Here is an 8,994-nt window from a genome sequence, read left to right on the forward strand (position 1 = left end):
TAGTGTAGTTTTCTGTTGTTTTACGTAGTTCAGTGTAGTTTTTGTATTGGTCATGTAGCACCATGGTCCTGAAAAACGTTGTCTCGTTTTTACTGTGTACTGTACCAGCAGTTATGGTCGAAATGACAATAAAAAGTGACTTCACTTGACTTGAGGTCCACCAAACAAAAAAATAGCTGATGTACTGGTCAGAGTGGCGGAGCTGAGTGCACTGGCAAGTACCGCGCCTGTTCATATAAACATAGCACAGTTTGTGTGTTATAACGGCCATGGCGGTGTACTGGTGGAATGCGGATAAAATGCCTTGCAGGGTAAGGTGATTGGGGAGACTGTCCTGATGTTTGATTTGTGGAGAGTTGGTGATGCTGTAAAGCTTTTCCGATGCATCCTAGGCGTTCGCGCTCGGAGTGGCGGGTTTGGGATTCTCTAGACAGCGGTTATGAACACACTAGTAAACTCCCTGGCTACCTATGGTGGACAACAGTTAATTGTACCACGTGGAATCTGGGCGTATCGGTTCGATGTCTGGGCTCGCAGTGAGCCAGTGACCTTGTGCGGATGGGAGAGTCGGGGCAGTCAGTGCCAGTGCAGAGGTTCAGCTGAATAATCTCGGCCCCATGCGTGTCACCATATTGGTGTCGGAACCGACGGCAAATGCACTGGACGGCGAGGTGGACCAACACCGATCTGGTGGTAGGTATACCAAAGGTGCATGGAATCGCGAACACGGCAGCCTCTATTTGACCATCAGTAAGCGGTGAACCTCTGAGCTCCGCAACAATGTGCGTGTTTGCTCACGGACACGAACCCACGGACGACGCTGTTGAGGAGTTCAAGAAGCTCTTCAGTTCTCAATCATCCAAACCCAACCGGTCCTTCAGCCGTATACGTGGACGCATCTGACGTGGGCGCCGAGGCTAACCTCTCACAGGATGGGAGGCCACACCCTTGATGGGGGGGAGAGGGGGGAAGAGATAGAGAGATAGAGATAGAGAGAGAAAGAAAGAGAGAAAGAGAGAGAGAGAGAAAGAGAGAGAGCAAGAAAGAGAGAAAGAAAGAGAGAGAGAAAGAAAGAAAGAGAGAAAGAGAAAGAGAGAGAAAGAGAAAGAAAGAGAGAGAGAAAGAGAGAAAGAGAGAGAGAGAAAGAGAAAAAGAGAGAGAGAAAGAGAGAGAGGAGAGAGAGAAAGAGAGAGAGAGAGAAAGAGAGAGAGAGAGAGAAAGAGAGAAAGAGAGAAAGAAAGAAAAATGTGTGGAGTGTTGTAGAGAGGAGAACCCAAGTGTGGGTGGGATACAGAGAATAGCGTGGGGATAGGTTGGAGAGGAGAACTTTGGAGTTAAGGTAGAGAGGGGCACTCGGGGTTTGGTGGAGAGGAGAGACCGGTGGGTGGTGTACAGTGGAGAGCCCGGGGTGTGGTAGAGACGGGAGCCCGGGGGTTGGGGAAGAGAGGAGAGCCTGGGGGTTGGGGTAGAAGGCAAGTGCAATGCTGGCTTTCATTTCAAGGGGAATAGGATATAAAAGCAAAGAGATAATGCTGAGCCTTCATTAGACTCGAGAGAGGCGGCACTTAGAGTACTGTCAAAAGTTTTGGGCCCATATCTTAGAGAGGATGTGTTGTCATTGGAGAGTCCGGAGGAGGGTCACGGGGATGAAGGGGTTAACACAGGAGGAGCGATTGGCAGTCTTGGGCCTGCACTCACTGGAATTTAGAAGAATGCGGGGGCTGCTCGTTGAAACATATTGTACGTTGAAAGGACCCAGAACAATAGACAATAGGTTCAGAAGTAGGCCATTTGGCCCTTCGAACCCACACCGCCATTCACTGTGATTATGGCTGATCATCCACAATCAGCATCCAGTTCCTGCCTTATCCCCATAACCTTTGATTCTGCTATCTTTAAGAGCTCCATCCATCTCTCTCTTGAAAGCATCCAGACACTTGGCCTCCACAGCCTTCTGGGGCAGAGCATTCCGTATACCCACCACTCTCTGGGTGAAAAAGTTTTTCCTCAACTCCGTTCTAAATTGCCTACCCCTTATTCTTAAACTGTGGCCTCTGGTTCTGGACTCACCCATCAGCAGGAACTTGCTTCCTGCCTGCAGCGTGCCCAATCCCTTAATAATCTTATATGTTTCAATCAGATCCCCTCTCAGCCTTCTAAATTTCAGAGTATACAAGCCCAGTCGCTCCAATCTTTCGACATATGACAGTCCTGCCATCCCGGGAATTAATCTTGTGAACTTACGCTGCACTCCCTCAATAGCAAGAATGTCCTTCCTCAAATTTGGAGACCAAAACTGCACACAATACTCCAGGTGGGGTCTCACCAGGGACCTGTACAGCTGCAGAAGGACCTCTTTGCTCTTATACTCAATTCCCCTTGTTAGATTAGATTAGATTGAACTTTATTGTTATTATGCTGAGTACAGTTACAAAGCCAATGAAATGCAGTTAGCATCTGACCAGAAGTACAAAAGAATAGTATCATTTACAAAATAACTGCGAATAAAAATTAAGTGCTACAGCACGCAAATATAAAAGTACTGAGACGGTACAATACGGATGCAATACTGCTTAGCGCTGTGATGTGAGGTTCAGCAGGGTCACAGCCTCAGGGAAGAAACTCTTCCTGAGCCTGCTGGTGCGGGAGCGGAGGCTCCTGTAGCGCCTACCGGATGGGAGGAGAGTAAAAAGTCCATGGTTAGGGTGAGATGCATCCTTGATAATGCTTTTTGCCCTGCCCAGGCAGCGTTTATGGTAGATGTTCTCAATGGTGGGCAATTGGGTGGGGTGGATGTGGAGAGGATGTTTCCTGTAGTGAGGGTATCCAGAACTAGAGGGCACAGCCTCTAAATTGAGGGGAGAACTTTTAGAACAGAGATAAGGAGGATTTTTTTAGCCAAAGGGTAGTGAATCTGTGGAATGCTCTGCCACAGACCGTGGTGGAGATCAAGTCCCTCTGAATATTTAAGGAGGAAGTTAATCGTTTCCTATCGGTCAGGGCATCCAAGGATAAGGCAAGGAGGCAGGTGTATGGAGTTGAGTGGGATCTGGGTTTAGCCGTGATGGAATGGCGGAGCAGACTCGATGGGCTGAATGGCCTCATTCTGCTCCCATGTCTGATGGTCTTGTTGTGGTTATTTTTCCCTGAGATGGGGTAGAGAGGAGAGTGTGGGGGGTTTACTGGGGCATACACGTGGGCGGGGTGGTGAGGAGGTCGCGGTGGGTCGAGTAGAGAGGAGGTTGTGAGGAGGTGGGGGAAACGAGGAGAGTGCGGTGTCGGCGAGGGACGAGATCACGGACACCAGATTCCCCGAGAGCGACCTCACTCGGCTTGGAAGTGAGGTGCGGCTGTGCCAGTGTGGGGAGCTCTGGACCACTGTGATATTGAACAGGGGCAGCAGCAACCTCGGGTCACTGTTTCCCCTCAAGTAAACTCATGTCCGGCACCAAGACATGAAGTCACAGTGGTTTATTGATTTCCTCACGACTGATGTAGAGTAAACGTTGGGTGACCTACTAACGTGCACGAATAAATAGATGCCCTGGCATCACATACAGCCACACACAATTACCGAGTGACATGACAGGTTGAATATTCAGTTCCGTTTCTCACTGTCTCACTCTGCATCGGGGAAGCAATGACGATAAAATTGCTCTTCAGGGCAGTGTCCGAGATCGCTGCAGATCCAGGGTCACAACTGTTGTTGTCAAGTTGCCATCATTCTACTGGCCAGACGGAAGAAATGTACCCCTCCTCAGCAAAGTGAGCGGAAGGATTCTCCCCCCCCCCCCCCCGGATAATCCCACCCCGGGACACTGGAGTCCCAGACTGAGCCCATCCCCCACCCCCAGGCTCTTCCTGCCTGTGTAATTCCCCAGGGCCTCACTAGGGGAGCACTCGGACCCGCACATCTGACGGGAACAGCGGCCGCTGGACCGGAGGCAGAGCTACATGGCAATGGAACTGGCTCTGACATCACTGCGCAGGAATTTCCGTCACCGCTGTTGGGAATTAAACCTGGTGAGCAGCCGTTAAAGGAGAGGGCGCTGTTCCAAGTGAGGCCGGGATTTCGGCCAAGATGTCTCCATTCCGTGGTCGTGGTGGGGGCGGGGGGTGCTGTCCACACTCTCCAATTTTCACAGGATCACTCTCAGTCTGGGCCTGTATTCCTGCAGAGATCTCAGTTCCTCCCTCCCGGTCTCACTGAACCGATTCAAGTCCAGCCTGAAACAGACGGAAGAATGAAGAGGAAATAAACAGATTACACAACAGTGTCAGTACCAGGGGACTGGGGTTAATGTTTCATCAACACTCACAGACAAATATCACCAGAAAACCCGCAGATCCGCTGAATTTTATCACATTGAAGATCAACATGAACACTTACACAACACATTCCAGACTCGGGAGGGTCTGTATGAGGCTGCAGAGTGCGGGGACAGATTGGTCTGTGAGCGAGTTCAATCCCAGCTTCAGCACCGTCAGTGATTGGATTGCACTGAGAGCGTTGGTGAAATCCTCAGCACCAGAATCTGTGAGACCAACATGGTTCAGCCTAGAGAAGAGAGACAGAGTCAGAGTGAAAGACACAAAGAGACATGAAACAGTACAAATCCCTAGTGTTTATCAGTAACACAATTACTGATCACATGAATGTTCAGTGTCCGACACCCAGTGATTGTAAGCACAATCTCCCACAGTCTGGTACTTACCCCAGTTTCTGTATTTTACTCTTCTGGATACTCAGAGCCTCAGATAATAGTTTTACTCCTGAATCTCCCAGTTTATTATCACTCAGGTCCAGCTCAGTCAGTGATCGGTTTGTACTGAGAGATGAGGTGAGATCTTTAACACCAGGTTCTGTGAGACCGACATGGTTCAGCCTGGTGAAGAAAGAGTGAAAGACACAGAGAGACGGGATACGGTACAAATCCCCGGTGTTTATCTGCAACACAATTACTGATCACATGAATGTTCCGTGTCAGACACCCAGTGACTGGAAACATAATCTCCCACGGTCTGGTATTTACACCAGTTTCTGTATTTGGCACTCTGGGCTCCCCAGAGCTGCAGACAAAAACTTCACTGCTGAAACTCCCAGGTGATTATGACTCAGGTTCAGATCCGTCAGTGACGGGTTTGTACTGACAGCAGCAGCAAGATCATCGGCACCAGAATCTGTGAGACTGACACAGTTCAGCCTGGAGATGACAGAGAGAGTGAGGGTGAAGGACACAGAGAGACGGGAGATGGTACAAATCCCCGGTGTTTATCTGTAACACAATTACTGATCACGTTAATGTCCAGTGTCAACACGAGGAAATCTGCAGATGCTGGAATTTCAAGCAACACACATCAAAGCTGCTGGTGAACGCAGCAGGCCAGGCAGCATCTATAGGAAGAGGTACAGTCGACGTTTCAGGCCGAGACCCTTCGTCAGGACTAACTGAAGGAAGAGTGAGTAAGGGATTTGAAAGTTGGAGGGGGAGGGGCTGATCCAAAATGATAGGAGAAGACAGGAGGGGGAGGGATGGAGCCAAGAGCTGGACAGGTGATTGGCAAAGGGGATATGAGAGGATCATGGGACAGGAGGCCCAGGGAGAAGGAGAAGGGGGAGTGGGGGAAAAACCCAGAGGATGGGCAAGGGGTATAGTCAGAGGGACAGGGGGAGAAAAAGGAGAGTGAGAGAAAGAATGTGTGTATATAAATAAATAACGGATGGGGTACAAGGGGGAGGTGGGGCATTAGCAGAAGTTTGAGAAGTCAATATTCATGCCATCAGGTTGGAGGCTACCCAGGCGGAATATAAGGTGTTGTTCCTCCAACCTGAGTGTGGCTTCATCTTTACAGTAGAGGAGGCCGTGGATAGACATATCAGAATGGGAATGGGATGTGGAATTAAAAAGTGTGGCCACTGGGAGGTCCTGCTTTCTCTGGAGGACAGAGCGTAGGTGTTCAGCGAAACGGTCTCCTAGTCTGCGTCGGGTCTTGCCAATATATAGAAGGCCACATTGGGAGCACCGGACGCAGTATATCACCCCAGCCGACTCACAGGTGAAGTGTCGCCTCACCTGGAAGGACTGTCTGGGGCCCTGAATGGTGTTAAGGGAGGAAGTGTAAGGGCATGTGTAGCACTTGTTCCGCTTACAAGGATAAGTGCCAGGAGGGAGATCAGTGGAGAGGGATGGGGGGGACAAATGGACAAGGGAGTCGCGTAGGGAGCGATCCCTGTGGAAAGCAGGGGGCGGGGGAGGGAAAGATGTGCTTAGTGGTGGGATCCCGTTGGAGGTGGCGGAAGTTACGGAGAATAATATGTTGGACCCGGAGGCTGGTGGAGTGGTATGTGAGGACCAGGGGAACCCTATTCCTAGTGGGGTGGTGGGAGGATGAGGTGAGAGCAGATGTGCTTGAAATGGGGGAGATGCGTTTGAGAGCAGAGTTGATGGTGGAGGAAGGGAAGCCCCTTTCTTTAGAAAAGGACATCTCCTTCATCCTGGAATGAAAAGCCTCATCCTGAGAGCAGATGCGGTGGAGATGGAGGAATTGCGAGAAGGGGATGGCATTTTTGCAAGAGACAGGGTGAGAAGAGGAATAGTCCAGATAGCTGTGAGAGTCAGTAGGCTTATAGTAGACATCAGTAGATAAGCTATCTCCAGAGAAAGAGACAGAAAGATCTAGAAAGGGGAGGGAGGTGTCGGAAATGGACCAGGTAAACGTGAGGGCAGGGTGAAAGTTGGAGGCAAAGTTAATGAAGTCAACAAGCTCAGCATGTGTGCAGGAAGCAGCGCCAATGCAGTCGTCGATGTAGTGAAGGAAAAGTGGGGGACAGATACCAGAATAGGTTTGGAACATAGATTGTTCCACAAAGCCATCAAAAAGGCAGGCATAGCTGGGACCCATACGGGTGCCCATAGCTACACCTTTAGTTTGGAGGAAGTGGGAGGAGCCAAAGGAGAAATTATTAAGTGTAAGAACTAATTCCACTAGACGGAGCAGAGTGGTGGTAGAGGGGAATTGGTTAGGTCTGGAATCCAAAAAGAAGTGGAGAGCTTTGAGACCCCTGTGCTTTTTTCCCCCTCCCCCTTTTCTTTCTCCCTGGGCCTCCTGTCCCATGATCCTCTCATATCCCTTTTCCAATCACCTGTCTAGCTCTTGGCTCCATCCCTCCCCCTCCCGTCTTCTCCTATCATTTTGGATCTCCCCCTCCCCCTCCCACTTTCAAATCTCTTACTAGCTCTTCCTTCAGTTAGTCCTGACGAAGGGTCTCGGCCCGAAACGTCGACTGTACCTCTTGCTAGAGATGCTGCCTGGCCTGCTGCGTTCACCAGCAACTCTTATGAATGTTCAGTGTCAGACAGCCAGTGACTGTAAACACAATCTTCCAAAGTCTGGTACTTACCACAGTTTCTGTATTTTACACTCCGGGTTCCTCAAAGCCTCAGACACCAGTTTCACTCCTGAATCCCCTAGTTTATTCCACGCAAGTCTAAACAGAAACAACTTGATGAAAACAGTGATTCAAACCGTGGGTCTGAGAGAATTTCATCACTGGGATATTTCAGGAAACATTAAACTCTTCAATACATCACTGATCAGAGTTCCCATCACCGTCAATGTCCCTCAGTGCCCAGCTCCAGGGTACTAACCAAGTCTCAGTAATTTAGTCTGCAGTGTGACCCTGTAAACTCCCCACATTCTGTTTCACTACCGGACGGTTAGGGGAATGTTCCGGACTGGAGAAAAAGCAGAGTTAAAGGATGGGAGAAGCCCCACAGTGAGGAGTAGCTGTAAGTGGGAAAGTGCCCACGGAGATGGTGGAAGGGTCCCATAGGAGGTGAGGCGATGGGGAAAAGAGATTCCCCCAGGAGGATGAGGAATGAGTAGGGAGATCGGACAGGAGGAAGGGGGATGGGGAAGGGAGGGACCCCACAGGAATATAGCGTTGGGAAAAGATGATCCCACAAAGGGAAGGGGTGCGGACATAAATTGCAAGGCAGGGGTTGGACAGAATTGAGTTCCACAATCGGGAGAGGAGATGCCCACATTTGGACAAGGTATCTGGGAGTGAGCAGATCGCTGCAAGGGGATGGTCACACACGGGGAAGGGCAGGGGGCGTCGGTCTGGGTGTTGGTGACAGTGAGAAGGAACATCGTCAATGGACATGTTGGAAGCAGCGAGAAACATGGCCGCTCCTGTGACTTACTACCATTAGACCAATGACCAATGTTCACTGATCTGATGAATTCTCCGACATCCTTTTACGAGGAACCACAGTGTCCTCCCGTCCTTAGGAATTACCGACTGATCCCCTGGGCATTTGTCACCGTTCTTCACAATCTCAGTTACTACAGTTTTACCCAAATCCCTTTACATTGAAACAACACAATGGAATAGTTTCACAGTTCAGAGTGAGAGATAAATCCAGTTACCTCAACTCTGGGCAGTTGTGCAGTCTGGGTCCCAGCTGCTGGATTCCTTCATACTGAATGCAGCAGTCCAAAAGGTCCAGCTGTTTTAATGTACCACAGAGTCCTATGGCATGAGACAGGACTACGCAGTCAATCGGGTTCAGTGTCACTCCACTGAATGAAAGTGTTTCCACAGATCCCAGTGTGGCCTGATCCAGCTCATGATTCTGAGACTCAAACAGGTAGTGCAATGTGTTCAGGAGGCTCCTTTTACCAGCTTCTCTCCCTGTGTTTTCCATCTGGCGTTTAACCTGCTCCTTTACCCAGTCAATTACCTGGCAGATTGTTTGTTGAACAAATGGACCCAGAAACTCCTCCAAGCCCCGAGATGCCATTGGGGAGGAGAGACCAGCAACAAAACGGAGAAATACCTCAAATTGCCCATCTGTCGAGTTGTGGGCTTCTGTGAGGAATTTGAGGATATCCCCGGGATGTGGATTCAAGAATTGTGCGACTGCAGCTACAAACTCCTGGATGATGAGGTGTGGGAATGTGTACACCACACACTGGGCAGAATCTTCT

General features: G+C 49.8%; 1 protein-coding gene across 5 annotated transcripts in view; it reads right to left on the minus strand.

Annotated features, from left to right (window-relative positions):
• Positions 1-3,808: 3,808 nt before the first annotated feature.
• Positions 3,809-8,994, minus strand: part of LOC140207180 (NACHT, LRR and PYD domains-containing protein 3-like) — a 47,499-nt gene continuing 42,313 nt past the window's right edge. The window contains exons 6-10 of one of the 5 annotated variants that reach the window (XM_072275530.1): positions 8,434-8,994; positions 7,403-7,489; positions 4,716-4,886; positions 4,391-4,558; positions 3,809-4,227 (exon numbers count right to left, since the gene is read on the minus strand). The exon at positions 8,434-8,994 is cut by the window's right edge and continues 1,174 nt beyond it. In XM_072275530.1, coding sequence (XP_072131631.1) covers positions 4,140-4,227; positions 4,391-4,558; positions 4,716-4,886; positions 7,403-7,489; positions 8,434-8,994 — 1,075 coding nt within the window. In that variant the 3' untranslated portion in view covers positions 3,809-4,139. Of the gene's footprint in view, positions 4,228-4,390; positions 4,559-4,715; positions 5,277-7,402; positions 7,490-8,433 lie in introns of those variants that run through there. The other 4 variants (XM_072275529.1, XM_072275531.1, XM_072275532.1 and 1 more) reach the window with 4 other exon arrangements.

The sequence above is a fragment of the Mobula birostris genome, chromosome 13, assembly GCF_030028105.1.
Source record: "Mobula birostris isolate sMobBir1 chromosome 13, sMobBir1.hap1, whole genome shotgun sequence".
In the NCBI taxonomy this organism is placed as follows: Eukaryota; Metazoa; Chordata; class Chondrichthyes; order Myliobatiformes; family Myliobatidae; genus Mobula; species Mobula birostris.